The sequence below is a fragment of the Schistocerca americana genome, chromosome 11 (genome assembly GCF_021461395.2).
Source record: "Schistocerca americana isolate TAMUIC-IGC-003095 chromosome 11, iqSchAmer2.1, whole genome shotgun sequence".
Taxonomy (NCBI): domain Eukaryota; kingdom Metazoa; phylum Arthropoda; class Insecta; order Orthoptera; family Acrididae; genus Schistocerca; species Schistocerca americana.
In genome coordinates, this window is record NC_060129.1 from 20,739,923 (window position 1) to 20,763,389 (window position 23,467).

Sequence of the window (23,467 nt, forward strand, 5' to 3'; positions counted from 1 at the left end):
ATTCTGAGATTGTTTTATATGATCTTTTGATCGTTTAGATATACTCAGAATTATTTAAACACAGTGACAGGGAAATCAGAATTCAATTTCTGAATTTAGGATAACTACTTAAAAGATACTTTTAAAAAAATTGTTGTGTTCAGTAATTAGCCATGAAGTTTATGGCCGTAATGTTAAATGCACTACGGCGAGTTGAAAAACAGTGAGCGAGAGAGAGAGAGAGGGTGATACATACGTACGTACGATAAATCCCTCCCCCCGAAAATTTCTCTCCTTCGTATTTCCTCTGTGTTACCATAGGCGACGAGTCACTGATCTCATTTGTACTAAGGTTGCCGCACAAGCGAGGTGCCTATTTGCTTCCATCGCCCTGAGTGGAATGTGTTCAGTTCTAACAAATGTTTGCCAAAATACAGTATTCTACAGTACTTGTCCCCTGCGCAGAAAACTGCACGTAGGTCGTGAATCCGTAATCTTGAGGCTGTAAGAAACTCTTAGCGAAATTGATATTATGTGAATAACTAAATTTTCCGGTATTTTTGTTTATATGGGACGCCACTCATTTTTTATTAGTACAACACCACAAACTGCACAGTTACATTCCATTTTAAGAGTCATAAATAATTTCCGTTCTCCAACAAAATAATGAGCTACGTATTTCCATAATTACTATAACACTGTTCTCAGCTATATGTATAAATGACCAGAAATTGCTGACAACGTCTTAACTCTGATCTTACAGCCTAACCACTTCGCCCGCCAACCAAGCTAGGTGCGATCCGAAGATTACCAAAGTGCTTCGTTTCCTTTTCGTTTAGCAGTTGTTTATTATTCTGCTGGTTATTAATGCTTGTGAAATAATGGAATGAGAGCACGCTACTGAGAGATGCTTTAATTTGAAATGCAAATAAATATGCTCTTTGGTTTGCCTCATATTAATAACGGAAGATGATCATTTTAGGCGCGCAACTTCCGAACGCAACAGCCAATCGCGGAGAAGGACCACAGTTTAAGCGCTCTTTCTCACGATACCATAACCGAATAAATCATCTGTCACCGGTATCTCACACCACATTACGTCATCTTGCCACTTCTGCCTTCTCAACTGCTCTAAGAAGAGCTTCTTGTACCTGTATATGACGGCTCTAAGGCCAGAAATATTACAACACTTCTGGTTACTTAGGTTCACTAAATATTCTTGCCTCGTTTATCGTGGCTGTTGCGGTCCTGTAGTTGACGTTCACTGACCGATAATTGGTTACGACCTTCATGTCTCCAGTAAGATGGAATTAATTTGTTACTACCACCTTTCTTGCAGTAGCCACTTTCCTTGGAGTTGCGTTGGCTCCATATACCATCTTAGATTATGTTGGATATGCTTGCTTTCCAGAAACTGAATTTCTGGAGACGACTTTACGAGACGAACGCCGCTGCCATTACAGCTTTCTCTCTATCACGCACAGTTTGACCACTCCGGAAATTTTGACATCGCCAGACATGGCACAGGTAACTAGCTAACCAGGTTACTCTGCCTGCAGCTTCTGTTTTTCGTTTCCTTCAGGACTTTCTGAGCCACTTAAGGTGGAAGTCATGCACACAACCACAGGCTGAAAACCCTAAGAGGATCCCCGTCTTTATTTGCTTTGTCGAAAGTAACATACATTTTCAAATAACCTACGAATATTACGGTCATTATAATTGTAGAAAACATTCATTATTATGCTTTTGGTTTCCTTAAACAATATCTGTTACTCCATTCACTTTCACACGACAGTTAACATACTTTAAAAAACGTCAATACCTTTATGCATTGGCCACAGTTTAATTGAAAATATTGTCATATCTGTAGGACTGTTACGTTAAATGTGTCCCCCTTATTGTTGAAGTATCATGTAAGTATTACTTCAAGGAAATATTTCTTCAGATAACGTAACTCTAATTGAATCATTAGCTACTTTTAATAACATCACAGTTTCCAACAGGATAACATACTTAGATAAAACTTACGAATGACGTAATGAATAAAAGTCTTACTGACTAATAACTTTTTGAGTTTAGTATATGTTTTTATTACAACACTCTGTCATATATCACATATAAATCATTTATCGTTTACTTACTGAAAAGTCCAATTTTCAGTTTGAAAACCTATAGACTAAATTACTATGTACTTCTGCTCTATACTTCTTTCTAAACGCAAATCATTCATAATATTGACAGATTTTCTAAAATGGCAGAGGGCAATGGGTCTAAGAGCATCCCTTGCCCACACTTTCATTTGCTTTGAGCTTTCACTTATAGTGAATTTTTTAATAATTTTCTCAGTCTCTTTCACAACAATTTTTCACTGTTTTCCAAGTCCTTCAACACGACTCACATTATTTCTTTTATTTTTTTCAAGGCCCTTTTTCTAAAGCACTGCCACTTTTGTTACATTTTATATCTTTTCAAACTTGAAAAACTCAAATGCATGCAAGAAATACTAACTAATCTAGTTTTTATGGTTTTGCACATATTAAACATCCGTTTATTTCAGACTATATTTTATGCCTGTTAATTATTATTTTGACCTCTATGTGTGTATTTTCTCAACTCTACTATATTCCTTGTACCAAATGTCTTCATCAGTGTTAGAAATTCCAAAACGCAAGCATCAGTATGAGGAATATTTGCAATTTTCTTAAGTCCACTGTAAATAAATTTGAATTTTGTTATTTCACGATTAATTTTACTCGCTTTCTCTTGAGTCTTAACAAGATCCAAATGTTCTGTCAGATTTTCATCTTGCCCACAAATCTTATCTTCAGTTCCTTCTGTCATTTTGTTCTACAGTCGCTGTTTCTTCTCATTTAGAGTAATTTCCTTACGAGGGGGAAAGTCTAAACTAGTCATCACTACTGCTCTCAGCTGCATCGTTCCCTAGATATAACTGTTTTATTTTCCTTTGCTCGACATGCTGCTAGAAATTCTTCAGTTCATCGATAAATTTCTTTGTCATCTTCATCCTCTTCTAACAAGTTCCTCTTAGAATCTTACATGTAATCTTCCTCTTCATCCTGCGTTGATAGTGTATCTCCCTGATTTTCGGTGATTTCAGGAAAAATACTGTCAGTGTCACGAGATTTTATTTCATTGGGTACACATCCTATAACGTTCGTGTTACCTTCATGACCGATGACTTTCCTCCCACACTGAATAAACACCAAAACCAAAATGAGTTTTGATTACAATTATATCGGGATAAGCTTCATTTTTCTCTTCGACAGTTACCTTCTTTTGCTAGTCTTCTCTACTTACTCTTCTCATTTTGAGAATGGTATTATCTCATCAAAATCTATTTGCACAATTTCACATTAATTGGTATGCAAGGCTTCTTCCTTTCCTCCCTTTCTACTATTGGGTAGCCTCTTATAGGTCACTATCTGTCCTATTTTGTTCAACTTTTGCATTTTCCAACCTGTCATACGTTTGACAAAGTTCCCAAAACCACGCAACATCAGCTGAGATGGCTTCTAAATAGCGATTTATTGTTACCTTCCACAAAAATATGCCCTTTCTTCGGTACTTCCAGACAATGTTCGTCTTAACCATTGTCTTTATTTCTTGTCCTGTCACACTATACCCTTCTCTATTTGATCTTTTTAGTTTCACCTACCTCCACACCAATCAAGTCTGCTCTTACTCTGTATGTCTGTACCTCAGTGTCATACTGCCGTGGTTGTGGAATGTGTTTCCAACAAGATGATACTCTACATTTCTGATGCTATCTTCAAGCTGACAATACTTTTGCAGTCATCCTTTCTTGGTTCAATTTCTTTTTTCTGCACACAATGGACCCGAAATCTGAAAAGAGGTTAATTTTCCTCATCTCTGAGCCCCCAGCAATTTTTGAAGTTACCTCTATCAGGATTACCAAAACTTCAATAACGATGTCCTCTCATCATAGTTATTTGGTGCCCATTGGAGCTTCCTATTTCAGGTAGATTATGATTCCTGAAAGTTCTTTGGTCGCTCATTTTATGTCACCGATCCTCATATTCAGTTTTCTCCGAGAAATTGTCAACTGTTTCGTGATTGCTGCTGATGTAACATTTCTAATCATCAGCCAGTTTCTTGCATAACTCCCACAATATCTCAAATTCTAAAGGCCTATCCTTGAAATACTTTATAGTCTTTTATATCAGGTCTCACAGTAGGCCTTCATAGTATTATGCCCAAGAATGTCTGACATTTTTGCGATGACATTTTTGCACAGAGCAAAACTCCTTTAAAATCATCTGTATGAACGCCAAGAACGTCATTTGAGACATGTCTAAGTTCAATCCCCATGTCTTCGCACTACCAGTCATACCATCAAATGCTAAATTAATCTTTCCCTCACCTTTCATGTCTTTTGGTACCACTCGTTCGCAATACCTTATGAAATCCGCCAGGTGCCAACCTCCCTGTTTGGTCTGAGGATTGTTTTTCTACTCTTTGCTCAATAGCTCTGTTTTTTGCACAAGCAAACGAGTACTATTCACTTCATTTTAAAACTATATGTGATATGACTCTATTTCACTACAAGTTCGTGACCAGTGAAGACGTGACTGGAAACGCTCCAGACAGCTGTAAGATAACAACAGTACTGTCATTCACTATGCAGCTCGACAAACTGTATTGATGGCCTTGGGTGCCATTTCTTTTCATTGTGGGACTCTTTTGGTTGTCATCCGTGGCACCCTCACAGCATAGCGTTATTGTTTCGTCTGCTTGTCTTCGTGCTTGCCAAGTCCTACCTTGGCCAGGAAGGTCATCACGTCTCTCTCCAACTGCTTGGACGTTCGACGATCTAACGCGCCAGTCGGACAGAATTAGGTACACTATCTCTGAGCAATACATCAAACAACTTCATGAATCCATCAATCAGTGGCAAGCTGAATAACTGCTTACATAAGAACCAGAGGTGGACCAACACATTACTGAATTGCTCAGTCTGTGGAGCTCTTTCTCTTGAATCAATCATCAAATTTTTCTGAAATAGTAATAATTTGTTTGAGTGTACATGTGCTTCAGACCTACAGATTTCCATCCCATTCGGATAATTTCTTTGTTGTGTGTCTCTTTTTTTCTTAGAGTGTACATCTAAACGACAGTACCGAAAAGTAACTATAAAAGATATCCTAGCTCATACAATTAGATATGCCTTCTAATTACCTATACATGAAGTACTTTGACATGAACAGGATATATGGTTTCAGCTAACTGGGAGCATGCACATAATGATGTCTGTAGTGATGGCCATGAAATGAGAATTTCTGGTAGGTTCAAAATGATAATTTTCATGATTACATTTGTCATCAGTAAAATAAATTATTTAACAGCAGTCCTCTCACTGAACGTCACATTTTCTAACAGAACACAGGAAGCAGAATGTTAGCTTAGTATGATCTGACAACATCCTCAAGGCTGTGTTTAGTAACACAATGGTATACCACACGTAAGTACCACTGGGATTCTCGAAGTCACAGATACTGGATATCTAGCCATGGCAGTAAACATTGTGGATGACAAGAAAATACTATAGAGCAACAATTCTGTACCCAAATATCTCTACACTGCACTGGATTCCCATGGTAAAGACATACCGATCAACATAGGCTACATAAATCAGAAACTAGGTTTTATTCCATTGATTTACATGGAAACTAGCTATTAACAAGAAAGGCTGACCACAATGATAAAAGTTGGCTGGTTGAATGTAATTAATGACATGATCTTCATGAGAGAGAAATTGTACAGGATTCTATCAAGTCCACATCAGCAATGCCCATAATGACATTTAACATACTACTGTTTAAACTGAGTGAGGAAAACAGCAATTGACATGCAAAACGAAATGAGTCTCATTCTTCAACTGAATTAGACTGATTACGTTTATGTTGAATCATTATTTTAAGGAAAAGAAAGGTTGAAAACACACATTCTTTATGAATAAAGAACTTTTAGTTATAATTCAAAGTGAAAGATTTAAAGTAACTGTTTAGGTAAATTTTCATACTAAATAAGAAATTATTGTTCTTGTGCTGATCTGATACAGATTTTAAATTGTCTTTACACATGTGCAGGTTCAGCACATCTGACTGGTCTCCACTAATACCATATCATTTGAATGCATCTTCATTGACTTAATATTGTTTGTTTTATTCATATCTTTTCATTGCGTTTAATTCAGTTCAATATCATTATTGTTTATATGACATACAATTTCTCAAATTATCTTCATAATAATGGAATGATATGTTCACATTAGCTTAATCTTGCTGCTGGCTATTATCGAATCAAATATTTTTCTAAACTTTTACACAAGTGAAAAGAAAAAAAATATAATTTTATGTAAAACAATTGTTTCCAGAGTCATAAAGTTAAAAAACTGGAAGTATAATAATTGTTCTTTCCTGTTTCCACTTCAGCATTATACAGCCCTCTCTACCACCAATGCACCCACATTCCTTTTACTTTCCACTGGCACATCATTCCATTCCACTGTTCTCTGTTTAACCTCGCAACTGCACTTAGCTGTCTTACCCTCTCTCCACCACATCTCTTTATCCCCTCAAAAGCAGCACTTTACCACCCCACACCCCTACCTTGATATCCTCCTACCGGCCTCAGCCTCCTCCTTGCCGCCACCACCCAGACTGCTTCTTTCTTCATGTGTTGTGGCTCAGGGCCTGGCCTTGGCAGCCAGAGACAGCGGTCATATATGCATAAGTTATGTTTTTCCCACAACAGATTTACAGTATCGAGTTCCCCCCACTCTTAACAGCCAGTTACCCAGACGTGCAGATTGATCCATATGAATGCCACCGCAATTCACAACATAGGCTTCTGATACCTCGGCCTTCCTCAGCATGTGCTGGTCTGGAGCAAGGGTGGGGGCCCTTATTGCATTGCAAGCGATTCTGAGACACCAAATACTAATTAAGGGGATAGACCACAAAATACACAATGATAATGTGAGCACATGATAGACTAAATGACTTGTACAATGTCACAGATGAAAATCTGTTTGCAGCTGATTATCAGTACAGTGGAACTAGCCATGGAAACTATTGCATGTGTCTACATGTGAACAACGTTTCTTGTTCCATATGAGTGCGCAATTTCACAGTTCAGAGTCTCACTCAGACTTACAGGATTAGTTCGTGACTTCCAACTCTGTCAGTGCTTTATGTACTTTAAAACCAAGTATTGTTGACGTTAGTATTCCAAGCTGTTGCCAACTCTACAGTTGTTGAAAATATGCATTAGCTAGCTCACCGTTCTGAAGAAAGACCAAGATAAGACTCACATTATTCTCTGAATATGAAATCCGATTTAGTAAATGAACTGTATGACCTATTAGTCCATTAGTTTATTTTTTGGACTCATTTCCAGTTGAAAAAGTGACATCAGTATCTGCATGAGCATATAATATTTATAGAAAGAGAAACTGAGTGTTTGCTTGCTGGATATTTGATGTATCAGTGTAACATCTCCCTTGACAGTATAACAAAAGGGTTTTTCTTCTTAAATGCTCTTGGTGTGTAAGGAATTTGTTTCATTTTACTCCTCATGACATGTAGCACACATTTTGTGGGAGTGGATTACAGGTATTGTCTGTTTGGCATGTTATCGTTAGGTTGCTGGGTGATACTGGAAAGTTGCCATTTCTCAGTACTTACATCAGTGGCATGCAGTCTGCCATGTATTTAGTAGGCCCAGACTGGCTTATAGTAATACGTCTAACAGTACTGTACACAAGTATATGAAATAATAATTTACTCTTTAAAAGGTTTTTCTGATATGTCAGACACATAGGAGGCATAAGAATCTAGTTAAAAGGTCCTGTATGTGTGTGTGTGTGTGTGTGTGTGTGTGTGTGTGTGTGTGTGCGCGCGCGCGCACTCGCATGTGCACACTCTTGCACTGGTGTGACCTTGCATGTATGACTGAGTTATTTACTAATGCATATAAAAACCATATTTGTTTGAGTGTGAGTGGGGGTAATGGGGAGGCAGATGGTGTGAAGTAGTAATTTTCTCTATTAGGACAGAGTCACGAATAACTGGGCCGAAATTTTTGGGTTTCATGTGAGAAAATTTTCTTTGCATACCTAGAGATATCGTCAGTTTCGTGAATATCCTTCATATGTTCATGTTCTACATCTACATCTACATCTACATCTACATTGATACTCCGCAAGCCACCCAACGGTGTGTGGCGGAGGGCACTTTACGTGCCACTGTCATTACCTCCCTTTCCTGTTCCAGTCGCGTATGGTTCGCGGGAAGAACGACTGTCTGAAAACCTCCGTGCGCGCTCTAATCTCTCTAATTTTACATTCGTGATCTCCTCGGGAGGTATAAGTAGGGGGAAGCAATATATTCGATACCTCATCCAGAAACGCACCCTCTCGAAACCTGGCGAGCAAGCTACACCGCGATGCAGAGCGCCTCTCTTGCAGAGTCTGCCACTTGAGTTTATTAAACATCTCCGTAACGCTATCACGGTTACCAAATAACCCTGTGACGAAACGCGCCGCTCTTCTTTGGATCTTCTCTATCTCCTCCGTCAGACCGATCTGGTACGGATCCCACACTGATGAGCAATACTCAAGTATAGGTCGAACGAGTGTTTTGTAAGCCACCTCCTTTGTTGATGGACTACATTTTCTAAGCACTCTCCCAATGAATCTCAACCTGGTACCCGCCTTACCAACAATTAATTTTATATGATCATTCCACTTCAAATCGTTCCGCAAGCATACTCCCAGATATTTTACAGAAGTAACTGCTACCAGTGTTTGTTCCGCTATCATATAATCATACAATAAAGGATCCTTCTTTCTATGTATTCGCAATACATTACATTTGTCTATGTTAAGGGTCAATTGCCACTCTCTGCACCAAGTGCCTATCCGCTGCAGATCTTCCTGCATTTCACTACAATTTTCTAATGCTGTAACTTCTCTGTATACTACAGCATCATAAGGGATTACCATGCACAGAGAGATATTGATAGGTGTATCAAATGAATATTTCAGTGGGGTCAAGTACTGGATAACTATAGCTTCTTGAGGTGTAAGCAACCCACTGTCTGAAATGAGCTATGGAGAATATGACAACTGAATTATTTGACCTGTCAGGATAGCCAAGGGCACTAATGCACTGTTAGAGTAGGCGCACTGACCCCACTTGAAATCCGCCTGGCGGATTAACGACGAGGGCTGGTGTGCCGGCCAGCCTGGATGTGATTTTTAGGCGGTTTTCCACATCCCAATAGGTGAATACTGGGCTGGTCCACACGTCCCACCTCAGTTACACGACTCACAGACATATGCAGAATGTTCGCAATATTCCATGGCTTACACTAGATGCAGACAGCTGAGGTACACTAATTCCATCCAAGGGGGTAAGAGTTGGCGACAGGAAGGGCATATGGCCATCCTCTGACACTAACATGGCCAAATCCATAGTAACAAGGTCGATCCACCATTGAAGTGGGACAAAGGCCCAAAGCAAATGATGATGATAACTGTATTATTTATATGAGAGGAAATGGGTAGTGGATGGAGACTTTAATGAGGAGATACTGCCTTGTGGCTAGACACTATAAACTGACTTTCAGAGTGTTCCCTATCATAGGGGGGAGGTTTTCACCCTGCTATATGGATATGTATTTAGAACAGCTCACAATTTCGCTTCTATGATAGTTTCCTTCATTTGGTTTCTCTATTTATACTAAAGTATAAGAATCGTGATGGTTTGTGCTGGTGAAAGGGTACAGTACCGCCTGACATTGAGAAGAGGTACAACATTCTTCGTTATTCTTGTCAGAACAACATATTTTTTGTAATAATAACTCAATTTCACTTAATACACCGAAGCCGGATACCAGTGTAAGAAAGAAGGACAATTTATTTATTTAATTGATCACATGTGCACTCCCACAAAGTAAATCCCTACATCAAAGTTGGTGAGATCTGTGAAATGAATGAATGTATGGTCGTCTGCTAACCACAAGTAGTGAATGTGTAATATATGATCATCTTAGAGACGGTCCTTTGGTCACCTTTGGTGGAACCAAAGAGATGAAATTTACCTGAGCTTTGAGCACCTGAAATGTGGATGACCAATACGGTAGCATGGTGCATCCCACCTCGGCGGATGTGCGAGATAACCTGAAGAACAGCCATGTTTCAGCACTCTGGCGCTGGATCTTATGTTGGTAAGACCTGTCTTAGGTGTGCTCCGTAAAGACAAAAGAGTGGAGGGAATGGTATGCATGTGAAATACTTCAGAGTAGTTTGGAATAATTATTTCACTATTTCAGGAACTTTTGGGGGGAGAATTAAATGACAGGCAGGTAATATTAAGGGGAACGTATTAATCTTCGTAAGTGACCAACGGTCACAATGAAACCACGTGTAGCAATAAGTTGAAATGCTTGTGAATGCTAGTACTAAGTTGAAATACTTCCGAGTGCTAAAGTTAAGCTGAATTACTGGCGTGTGTACTATAAGTTGGAATATTTACGAAGTGGCGTGTGCAGGACTTGAAATTAGAGACGAGCACTACTACGTGGTGGGTACTGTGTGAGTCTCAATCAGTGTATGAGACAAAGAATAAAGATAAGTACCTGTCCAAGGTATCAGTTGATGACTCGCGTGTGTGACGAATGTGATCTTAATATTACTTTGCGTGTTATGTTTCTGTGTGACGCTAGATTCAAACTCTAATACTCTGAGAGAGGTGAGTCAGCAGTCTATCCAGTAACGCCACTTGGCTAGCATTGCACAGGAAGACATGCATATATCCTCCAGAGTTCGTGGTAGGAAACATGAATATGATCTAAATATTACCTTTGCGTGTTATGTTTCCGTGTAACGCTAGATTCAAACTCTAATACTCTGAGAGAGAAGCAAGGTGAGTCAAGTGTCTATCCAGCAACGCCACTTGTCTTGCATTGCACAGGAAGACGTGCATATATCGCCCAGAGTTCGTAGTAGGAAAGAAAAGTTACGAAGTGGGGCAGTGCCGTGTGAAACTAGGATGAATACTAATTGAAGTGGGAAAGCTGAAAGTGAAGTGATTCTAACGCTGTGACTATTCTTTGTGATGTACTCTATGTTGTCAGTGTGATGTATTTCATGTAATTTAAGTATGTGTGGTTTGCATGGGAGAGTAGCAAGATAGGTTCAGAGGCAATGGGTTATGCATGTTTCTTTTTGTACCGCTAGGTCTGGAGTAAATATTCGTGATGATGGGTGTGAGAGTCGAAGTGTGAGATATAGCAGAAGATCCATCATCCTATCCAGAAAGTGCACTGTAGCGTTAAATAATTACGAGACCATAAGAATCACCAATGAAAAGCCATGCCCACTGGTCGGAGTTTCTCATGTGTAATTCTTGTATAAAATGTAATGGTTTGTTTAGGTTATCTTTAAATCATAATACGAGTAGAATTTATTGGAATAAAAATGACAGTGAAAAGAAAAAGATTGGTGGTCTTGTTCTTCGAATGGTGTGTAGTCATGATATCCAGAATTTATAATGTGTGCGCCATTCATATTCAGTGCGATGGCCACGTGTTGATCAAAGCCGTTGGGTGAGAAAGAAAATGTGGTGTTGCCAGGGCGTAGTGAACAATCAGAGTTGTGCAAATTACTAATAGTCAGATGTGCGTTATCCGTTTCCATTGTGCAATATTCATCAGGAGAATAATTTGTAGCTTAATTGTGGGTACTAGAGCTCATAATCAGTCATTGATGTTACTCAATAAATAAGAACAAATCCACTCGCTTGACAGACCACTCATCTTGCAGGCCTGACTGCTTGATGCCACAGTATGAGCAAGGCATATGGTTGCCTCTCACAGTAGCCTTCCTGGAGACGAGGAAAAACAAAAGGTTGCTCCAGGCAGCTGAGGAGGGGGCACTGCAGGAGATGCAGGTACTGCTTGCAGCAGGGGCAGACGCTGGAGCGAAGGACACAGTGTGCATCAGTGGCCTGCACAGGGCAGCAAGGGAGAGACCTATAGAGCCAGTGAGGTGTCTAGTGGATGCTCGAGCAGTAGTTGATTCTAGGACCAACTTACAGAATACACCTCTGCACTTGGCAGCATGGAAAGAGCAAGCAGCTGTGGTCCGGCTACTGGCGGCATTGTCTGCTGACCCCAATGCTAGGAATCAGTGGGGGATGACACCACTGCACAGGGCAGCACTCGATGGCCATGTGGAGGCGACAGCAGCACTGCTGGCTGTGGGAGCCAGCCCAGAGGCCAGGGATGACATTGGTGCCACCCCTCGTCATCTCGCCAGGAAAGAGAACCACCAGGATATCGTAGAGTTGTTAACTTGAAGCTTTCACTCTAAGTACTATATGTGGAATAAAACAAGTAAAGCTCCACTACTTAATTTGCCATTATTTTTAAAACATAGAATACAAAAAAATAATCCTGTCATGAACCATTTATACATATAATTGCACTAGTAGCACCTCAGCAAATGCAACAATGGGAGACACCTGTAAACTACTCTATGTAACTGTGCCTTGGAGGAAACAGCATGAAAAATTTTTCTTGAGCATTATTTACAACACTTAACAACAAAACTGAAAAATACTCACCAATAAACACCAGTTCTGTGTCACAATCTCGAGTTTTTACCAGTATATTAAATGTTCAAACCACTTACGGTAATGCAGCCAAGTGCCGTCTATGACAACCGCTGATACTTCAACATGCAAATACACAATCATTTTCAAGTCACACATGGCAAAACATTAGTAGTTGTCAAATATCCCACATGACTGCATCTCCTTCAGTTGTTAGCAGACCTCTACATTATTTGACTATGGAGAAGTACTTGACAGGAGTATATATGATTCTTTGTTAGGCTAGTGTAAACTACACCATAGCAACACTACTATCATATAAGCTGTATACTTAACTAAGCCACCACATATTTTGCAAACGAAATGTGTAAGTGCACTATTTCATGTGTCTTGTCTGGTAATTCATTATGAAACTGTACATTCAACAAAACAGTGACCCTGGCTATCGGACTAAGTATGAAACAAATCGAAGTGCAGGTTCTGATTATGTTGCCAATTATTACAAAGACTAGCATTCATTACTAAAATTTCACACCAGACAAGACTGAAAACAGCAATTAGTTCAATAATTAAATACCCATGAGAAATATTTAATTAAGTTTATCCCTGATTCGAATTGAAAATTGCTGTTTCCTAAATATATGATTGATTATGATAACACCAAGGAGATTTATATGGTCTACTCGAATGAAAGCAGGAAATGCATAATGTGATATTTATTTCAGCACAAGATTACATCACAACTTTCTTCATGAATACCAGAACAAGAGAAAGTACTTTTCAAACACTTTATGGTGATGCATCTTGCAAGATTCAATCTGCTACAAAGAGTCAACATAAAAAACATTCTATGACTCTTCAGTGTAGGTGGTAAAGATTGTTATTATGGCAGACAGTGTGTCAATGTAGTGAAATGTAAGTATTGTATTTATAAGACAGAAAGCACCATTACACTTGCTTCCAGTGGTGAAACACTGGGGCTATGAATTTACCAATGTACACTCCTGGAAATGGAAAAAAGAACACATTGACACTGGTGTGTCAGACCCACCATACTTGCTCCGGACACTGCGAGAGGGCTGTACAAGCAATGATCACACGCACGGCACAGCGGACACACCAGGAACCGCGGTGTTGGCCGTCGAATGGCACTAGCTGCGCAGCATTTGTGCACCGCCGCCGTCAGTGTCAGCCAGTTTGCCATGGCATACGGAGCTCCATCGCAGTCTTTAACACTGGTAGCATGCCGCGACAGCGTGGACGTGAACCGTATGGGCAGTTGACGGACTTTGAGCGAGGGCGTATAGTGGGCATGCGGCAGGCCGGGTGGACGTACTGCCGAATTGCTCAACACGTGGGGCGTCAGGTCTCCACAGTACATCGATATTGTCGCCAGTGGTCGGCGGAAGGTGCACGTGCCCGTCGACCTGGGACCGGACCGCAGCGACGCACGGGTGCACGCCAAGACCGTAGGATACTACGCAGTGCCGTAGGGGACCGCACCGCCACTTCCCAGCAAATTAGGGACACTGTTGCTCCTGGGGTATCGGCGAGGACCATTCGCAACCGTCTCCATGAAGCTGGGCTATGGTCCCGCACACCGTTAGGCCGTCTTCCGCTCACGCCCCAACATCGTGCAGCCCGCCTCCAGTGGTGTCGCGACAGGCGTGAATGGAGGGACGAATGGAGACGTGTCGTCTTCAGCGATGAGAGTCGCTTCTGCCTTGGTGCCAATGATGGTCGTATGCGTGTTTGGCGCCGTGCAGGTGAGCGCCACAATCAGGACTGCATACGACCGAGGCACACAGGGCCAACACCCGGCATCATGGTGTGGGGAGCGATCTCCTACACTGCCCGTACACAACTGGTGATCGTCGAGGGGACACTGAATAGTGCACGGTACATCCAAACCATCATCGAACCCATCGTTCTACCATTCCTAGACCGGCAAGGGAACTTGCTGTTCCAACAGGACAATGCACGTCCGCATGTATCCTGTGCCACCCAACGTGCTCTAGAAGGTGTAAATCAACTACCCTCGCCAGCAAGATCTCCGGATCTGTCCCCCATTGAGCATGTTTGGGACTGGATGAAGCGTCGTCTCACGCGGTCTGCACGTCCAGCACGAACGCTGGTCCAACTGAGGCGCCAGGTGGAAATGGCATGGCAAGCCGTTCCACAGGACTACATCCAGCATCTCTACGATCGTCTCCATGGGAGAATAGCAGCCTGCATTGCTGCGAAAGGTGGATATACACTGTACTAGTGCCGACATTGTGCATGCTCTGTTGCCTGTGTCTATGTGCCTGTGGTTCTGTCAGTGTGATCATGTGATGTATCTGACCCCAGGAATGTGTCAATAAAGTTTCCTCTTCCTGGGACAATGAATTCATGGTGTTCTTATTTCAATTTCCAGGAGTGTATTTAGCTGTTCACTTTGTTTGAATTTCAAATGTTCTTTCTTAGTGCAACAGTTAATTGCCTTTGTTAGTTGTTGTTAATGCACCTCTCCAAAGTTACGAAGGTAACTTATAATTCTACATCATGTTGAACAAATTGCACTTTATTACGATTATTTAGAATCAAGTTACTGCAAGAATTCAATCATATTTCGTACTAATTATAATAATGATTTTGTGAAAATAATTACCACTATGCTCAATAGAGTAGTTACAAAGATCAGTTTTGTGACTGATTCTTTGCTACTCATAAAGATGCTTATTTGATAGTAATGCCACAATATCATTACTCCAGTGTCTCCTTATTTCGATGCCATTCCATGAAATACTGGCAAAAAACATAGAACAGACTTTCAACTTCATGATGCATTTAGTCAGAGTATTACAAATTTGAGTTGTAGTTGACTTTTTTGAGCGGAATTGTAATATAATTGAACTGTAATATTAACTGACCATTTGGTACATCTTTTATCAAAAATCTTGAAGTTCAGTTGATAACAGGGGCAAAACATTATTTATTATCAGTGAGACACTATTGCTAGAGTACAGGTTTAAATAAATCTTGAGCTGACAATTTCTGATTCCCAAAATCTAACTTAAGAGATAAAGTTCAGTTTAAATTCACTCACACATGAAGCTAAATTTTTACAAAAATTGTATAAGTTATACAGACTCAAATTCCATTGTGAAGGTAATGTTATGAAATATGGATATTAATTTTACATATAAGTATTCAGATTGCATAATAAGTATCTCATTATATATATATATATATATATATATATATATATATATATATATATATATATATATAAAATCATGATACCCAACAATTTCTTAATCATCCTAGTATTCATGGCAGCAATTGGATGGAGCAAGTGCAAGTGACTGACTTTTAGGTAAGGGTTGTCTGCTGCTGTGAAGGTGCATATTAACAATCGACAATATTGAAGGCTTCCTCAGCATAAATTTATTGGATCAGATAATGAGGGACATTGACTCACAATCTAGGCACACTTTAATATTCTTGAAATCATTCTCAAATTGGTTAACTTGTACATTAGTGGTATCTTTGGGATCAATTTGATCAGTTTCATCCTTGTTTGATAATTTTCACTAGTCCTTCAAGTTCAATGATAGTACAGTCACAGTATGCACTTATAAGCATCCATTTAGGTAAGGTTAGCAATCCTGTTGTTGCCTGTAGACTGCTCTGTTAACAGCTGACCCACCACCATTACCAACAATGCAGTCTCTTAGCTACAAGATTTTTTAAATTTCACCATAGCCCAGTTGCGATTTGATGATACGTCTGTTCTATCTGAAAGATGTATCATTGTTCTACAATAGGTAATTGATGGATATTCCTTACTACATACACAGTGGCCAACATTGTGTTTGAATAACTGTTCATATTCACTAGTGCCTGCATACTGCCATCTTCATTCTTGACACTTCCAGTTCATAAAAAACATTCATGTTTGTATCGCCACCAAGTCCACTCACATACATTAAATGGGTATAAACTTTATGATTCACATAACATATCCATCCACTAAACAAAGAATCTCATACATGACTGAACTAGATCCATATCAGATTCGAAAATCCTGTTTATGCTTCTGCTTTCATGTTAATGATCTCAACCCTTCTCCAAAGCCTTTAGTGCTATTCTGGTTGCCAGACAGGAGTACTCTCAATATATCTGATGGATTTGCACCCTTTTAGAGAAGGAAATTGTTGTATCAAGATAGCAAAGTCCATCACACTGAAAGGACATGGGAAAAAACAAGTAGAGGAGCCCATACATAAAACTGTCAGTGATAATGTATGCAGAACAGAATGTTATTCGAAATTTGTTGATTTATGAGTATTAATATTATGTAATTAAACTGCTTGTTAATAAATGCAGTAGAGCTCAACTATTCATGTCAGCTATGGTACTTTGTCACATACATCTGTGGTCAATGTTTTTACAAATTGAATTCAATCTTAATTTTACTTCATTGCTGAGCAAGCAACTAAACATATCTATTATCTACTTAAAACTGATCAATATACCTCCAGAGCTAAGTTTAATTTATTTTATAGTAACGCTGTCATTTTTGCAGAGACCTTAATAATATGAAGGAAAGGTAAACGAATGAGTGACAAAACCTAATCTATATTATGTGGTTCACATTGAAATATGTTATTATAGATGCTGATTACTTTAAGAACAGACAATTCTTAAATGTACCACTTACATCTACACAACTGTATTTACAATTTTACAGAAGAAATTTCCATTTGTCATAAGTGTATTTACTCAAAATATATCTTGATTTCTTTGTGGATGTATATTCCTTTGATACATTGCATATGACAAAAGATATGTGCCCTTGTGATGTATGTAAATAATGACATAGGGGCCAAAATATAGCAATTGCCACTCTCACTTGGGTTTAGGTAATCTAGAAGGCTTATTACAGCTTTGTACAAGTGCTTTAACCTCTACTGTGACCTCTTTTACTCTCTTGAAATTGGTGTCAAAGGACAATTCTCCCATTTCTGTATTTCGTGTGTGTAATCAAAATTGGTCAAACCTGTTTCTCCAAAGGGAACACTTCTCTTGCAATCTTGGGTGATGGCATAATCCATTCATTGTTCTCCCTACCAAACATTAGTTCATTTGGAGTACATTGCGTTGAGGCACAGGTTACATTATTAAACACTTCTTGAAATAATGGCAAAGAATACTCCACAGTTTACTTGAACAGTAAGTCCACATGACACAACTGAATTCCTTTAATACCCATCCATCAGGATGATGGCATGATACAAGTATCTGTTTGAAAACATATACCTATAAAAACTGCTTTCGTTCCTGCTGGTAAAATTTTGTGCATTTCATTCCAAATAATCTCTGGTTTGCAAACTGGAAGAATGTAATTTTCTATAAATCGGTGGATTACTGTGGTGCTGGTTACTCTTGTCAAAGCATGTAGTTTAAAATGTTTCAAAAACAAGCAAGGATGTGTCAGGTGCCTGCACATGCAATTTTAAGGGGTCCAAAATGTCTGTTGCAATGACCTGTGGAGGTTTCTCAACAGTAATATGGTATAATTTCTCCTTTGAGCCTCGGTTTGAAGGTTTCGTCTCCTGACATATGAAAAAATTCTGTATCAATTGTTTCATTTTCCGTCATATCTTTGGAAAATAGAATTACTTAGTAATTTTTTTGGCACATATATCCATTCCAAAATTCCTCCAAGCTCTGTGCATATACCAGATTAGACGTTCCTTGGTTCCTCTGGAATGCAAACGCAGTGATAGAGCAATTCATTATCTTTCGTACAATGATGACTTAGTGCCACCATCAGATTTATCACTGGCTGTATTTTCAATTTCACCCATCTGGAAACATTATCTTGTAACTATGTGAAGTTTCTACACAGACTGAGGTCATATTGTGGATATGAGTCATCCCTAATTAATAAAACCTTGAATTCAGTGTTTTTGACTACCATATTTTTGCATCTCGGTCAACTCCTCGGTCAACACTGCATTATTTTCACCCTTCACATAAATTATTTCGAAATCGTATTCCTGGACAGCCACTGACCATCGAACTAAATTCGCTTGCAGTTTGCAATCTATCGGGAAACTTAGAGCCGGATGATCACAATAGATCAGCGGTGCTCAACTTTTTTATACTTGAGATCTAGTACATGAAATTTAGTCCGTTTAGAGATCTGGTGACGTAGCCTTAGCAGTATAAACCTGTTACGAGTAACAAAATTCAATAATTTTTGTTTACTTACATGAACTGCACACACTTTCGATGGATACTAACACGTAAACAGGTCAAGAACCTGAAAAATCTTTTACCACACTCTTAGCTCGTCTGTACGTCGCGCAGCATGCGGTGGCCGCTGCCCAGTAACCAGTTCTCGTCCAAAACGCTGGACGAGTTCATTCGTTTGTTCAGAAGGGGAGGCCGGCAGGCGTTCGCCATCTTCGGCGGGTTGGCGATGACAGAATCGACGCGCACACCTTGATACCTTTCTCAAACACTTTCACGGAAACTATTCGGTACAAGAATTTCATTTTTGCTTTACTTGAACCTTTATATATCAGGTTCAATATGATTTGCCTATCATTTCGTTAATGGTCATAGTTATTGTGATATGTGTAAGTAAGACACTGCGCGAAATTCGAAAACGTTTACAGTGAAACATAGGCGTCGCTATGAGTTTACGTTTGGTGCTTACTACATGAAATTTAGCTAAGAAATTGAACTTTTCTATAGACATGGGTGGAAGTTTCTATCTGCCAGCAATCTCGAGAAAATTGATCTTGCTATCGCGATCGCACCATTCCAGCGATAAGGCCAGAGTGAAATATTCACAACATTTCTCATATTTACAAACAGTTTGATATATCGTAATAAGTTTTTGGAAAATGGTAACACACAAAGAGGAGAGTATTTTATCATATGGTTATTACGGAAAAGTTCATTATCTTCCGCATTATTCCATTAACTACGGACTTTTCTGATGAAACAATGTAATTTTTAAGGGCCATGGATAGCTGGTGAAACGACAAATGCTATAGGTTTTGGAACAAAATAAGTGAAGTCATTAAAGGCTGTACTTTCTCATAAGACGCTGACCTTACTTTTCCTCAGTTCCTCACTTAATAAAATAAATAAATTCCTGTTTCAGAATTCTCTCGCAATTGCGTCTGCACAACATGTTAGTGAGGTGAAACTGCCTGAACTCTGCTGAGTTTTGGCGAAAGAAGCAAATTGTTATCTGGCTTGCTAGGTTTAACTCAAAATTCACCACCCCTTACACTTCTCTGGAAGTTACAAATGTTGGACAAACCAGGCGATAAGGTTTGACAAACGCGACATTTTCGCTGGAATTGTTTTCAGATACTAACCAAATAGATAGATGGTTCTGAGCACTATGGGACTTAACATCTGAGGTCATCAGTCCCCTAGAACTTAGAACTACTTAAATCTAACTAACCTAAGGACATCAGACACATCCATGCCCATGGCAGGATTCGAACCTGCGACCGTAGCGGTCGCGCAGTTCCAGACTGAAGCGCCTAGAACCAAATAGAAATGACACAACTTTTTGAATGGTCACCATGCTGTTGTGAGCGCGAAATGACCCCACTTAATATTTACAAAAAAATGTGAGTGTAGGCTTCAGTTTAGAATGGCACTTCCCCCCCTCCAGCGCTCGGCATTTCCCCTACCGGCCCCGCCCCCAGCGATCACCAGTACCAGTCTCCCCGCACATGCCCTGCCATCTGTCGATCATGGTATTTTGCCTGCGCTATAACAACTTTCAGCAATGTCTAGTGGTTAGGGCAAAGTTACTTTATGACCAAAAATAAATTTTTTTAAAAATACAAATTTCGTTAGGTACTGAATTTCAGTCACAACATAATTTTTGATGTGTGTAAGTACCATCCTGAAACTACAAATACACTCCTGGAAATTGAAATAAGAACACCGTGAATTCATTGTCCCAGGAAGGGGAAACTTTATTGACACATTCCTGGGGTCAGATACATCACATGATCACACTGACAGAACCACATGCACATAGACACAGGCAACAGAGCATGCACAATGTCGGCACTAGTACATTGTATATCCACCTTTCGCAGCAATGCAGGCTGCTATTCTCCCATGGAGACGATCGTAGAGATGCTGGATGTAGTCCCGTGGAATGGCTTGCCATGCCATTTCCACCTGGCGCCTCAGTTGGACCAGCGTTCGTGCTGGACGTGCAGACCGCGTGAGACGACGCTTCATCCAGTCCCAAACATCCTCAATGGGGGACAGATCCAGAGATCTTGCTGGCCAGGGTAGTTGACTTACACCTTCTAGAGCACGTTGGGTGACACGGGATACATGCGGACGTGCATTGTCCTGTTGGAACAGCAAGTTCCCTTGCCGGTCTAGGAATGGTAGAACGATGGGTTCGATGACGGTTTGGATGTACCGTGCACTATTCAGTGTCCCCTCGACGATCACCAGTGGTGTACGGCCAGTGTAGGAGATCGCTCCCCACACCATGATGCCGGGTGTTGGCCCTGTGTGCCTCGGCCGTATGCAGTCCTGATTGTGGCGCTCACCTGCTCGGCGCCAAACACGCATACGACCATCATTGGCACCAAGGCAGAAGCGACTCTCATCGCTGAAGACGACACGTCTCCATTCGTCCCTCCATTCACGCCTGTCGCGACACCACTGGAGGCGGGCTGCACGATGTTGGGGCGTGAGCGGAAGACGGCCTTACGGTGTGTGGGACCGTAGCCCAGCTTCATGGAGACGGTTGCGAATGGTCCTCGCCGATACCCCAGGAGCAACAGTGTCCCTAATTTGCTGGGAAATGACGGTGCGGTCCCCTACGGCACTGCGTAGGATCCTACGGTCTTGGCGTGCATCCGTGCGTCGCTGCGGTCCGGTCCCAGGTCGACGGGCATGTGCACCTTCCGCCGACCACTGGCGACAACATCGATGTACTGTGGAGACCTCACGCCCCACGTGTTGAGCAATTCGGCGGTACGTCCACCCGGCCTCCCGCATGCCCACTATACGCCCTCGCTCAAAGTCCGTCAACTGCCCATACGGTTCACGTCCACGCTGTCGCGGCATGCTACCAGTGTTAAAGACTGCGATGGAGCTCCGTATGCCACGGCAAACTGGCTGACACTGACGGCGGCGGTGCACAAATGCTGCGCAGCTAGTGCCATTCGACGGCCAACACCGCGGTTCCTGGTGTGTCCGCTGTGCCGTGCGTGTGATCATTGCTTGTACAGCCCTCTCGCAGTGTCCGGAGCAAGTATGGTGGGTCTGACACACCGGTGTCAATGTGTTCTTTTTTCCATTTCCAGGAGTGTACTAAAAATGGCATTCACTGTGAAAATTCACATTTATTATTAAGATTTAAATATTAGATTAGCGGAAAAATTTTAAAATCCAAAATACCAGACTTGATAACAGTATTTGTAAAACGTAAGCACAGAAGTTTCACCATTCAATTTATCCATGGTATCATAAAGGTTAAAAAATCTCAAACTTTAAGCACAAAAAACACCATAGTCAATACTCTGTACTGACTATTTTAATTACATGAATATACAAGTGTTAATTTAATCGCCATAAAAAGTGTTAAGGCTATTAGTTTATCTACCATGATGAAACTGCAGACGTTGCGTGTTCTCACTGTCTGAGTCATAGAATGTTACCCTTTCGTTTATTACTGAATTGTTTGTCATGATGACCTCCTCCTTGGCACGCCCTTTCCAGAAATACAAAAGAATGGCTAGCCCAGAATCTTCTACCAATGGAGAGATCATGATAAACTTTTCCAATTGTCAATTTTTATGCTTTGTTTGTTGACATCTCAGCTCCACACACACACGTGTAGTGAAAGCAATAAGCGGTAGTGAAAGTGGTATGCGGTGTAACATTTGCAGCCACGTTTAAACAGACACACTATTTTCTTGCCCATTTGTGAAATGCGTCTTATTTTCCAGTCTTCCTCGTAAGAGGGTCGTTGGCTTTAGACGCCTGCGACACGTTGGTTCCACAGCACTGTCCTACACTGTGCTTTCTGATAAGGAATGTGTCATACTTCTGCGGTACTTGTGACGATTAAACGAGTAAACAAGACATAAAACTCATCGATGTGGTGACTGACAGAGGTTAAGTGTATGATTCCAACCCTTTTATCATTCAGTACTTGAGATACAAGGTTAGACTGTAACACATTGACACTGGGATTATCAGTGACCCGGATCGTCACTCACTCAGGTGCGTTAGGGTAACGAGTTTACTGCTTACATAGCCACGTCACAATACTAGCGTTAATTAATTTATTCTCATTGCCTGTAAGCGGACCGTCGACAACGGGGCGACATGACTCTTACTCGACACCATGCGCTGGATGCTTGCGTGGCCACACACACAATTAAAGGAATACTCAGAACGTATACAGGTGTAGTTTATCTATCGCACTGGATCACATAAAAGTCTTGCTCTCCAACAGAACGGATTAAATGAGCGGAGCTCTCATCCCTCATTTTTGTACAGGAAACGTGGCCATTAACATTATACTACTAACATCACGTCGTGAAAGCTAAAACATTGCCGCCCAATCGTCTTCATCTCGTTTTAAATTTGTATGTTGACATGGCAGATCATTTAAGTCACAAAAAAATCGAAAAACAGTTTATTGCTGGAAAACATTGTAAATACTGAAGCCAACGGCTTGTTGCAGGACAGAAGGCTTTAGTTTCTGCAGGTGTCTGGAAACGGAATTAGCGGCAAACGTGAAGGACTTGTGACGGAGAAGGTAGTGT

At 40.6% G+C, this 23,467-nt stretch overlaps 1 protein-coding gene across 1 annotated transcript in view; it reads left to right on the forward strand.

Annotated features, from left to right (window-relative positions):
• The window catches only part of LOC124553955 (ankyrin-3-like), a 98,262-nt gene extending 85,879 nt beyond the window's left edge, over positions 1-12,383 (forward strand). The window contains exon 5 of the mRNA XM_047127968.1: positions 11,902-12,383. Coding sequence (XP_046983924.1) covers positions 11,902-12,383 — 482 coding nt within the window. The remainder of the gene's footprint in view (positions 1-11,901) is intronic.
• The last annotated feature ends 11,084 nt before the right edge of the window (positions 12,384-23,467 follow it).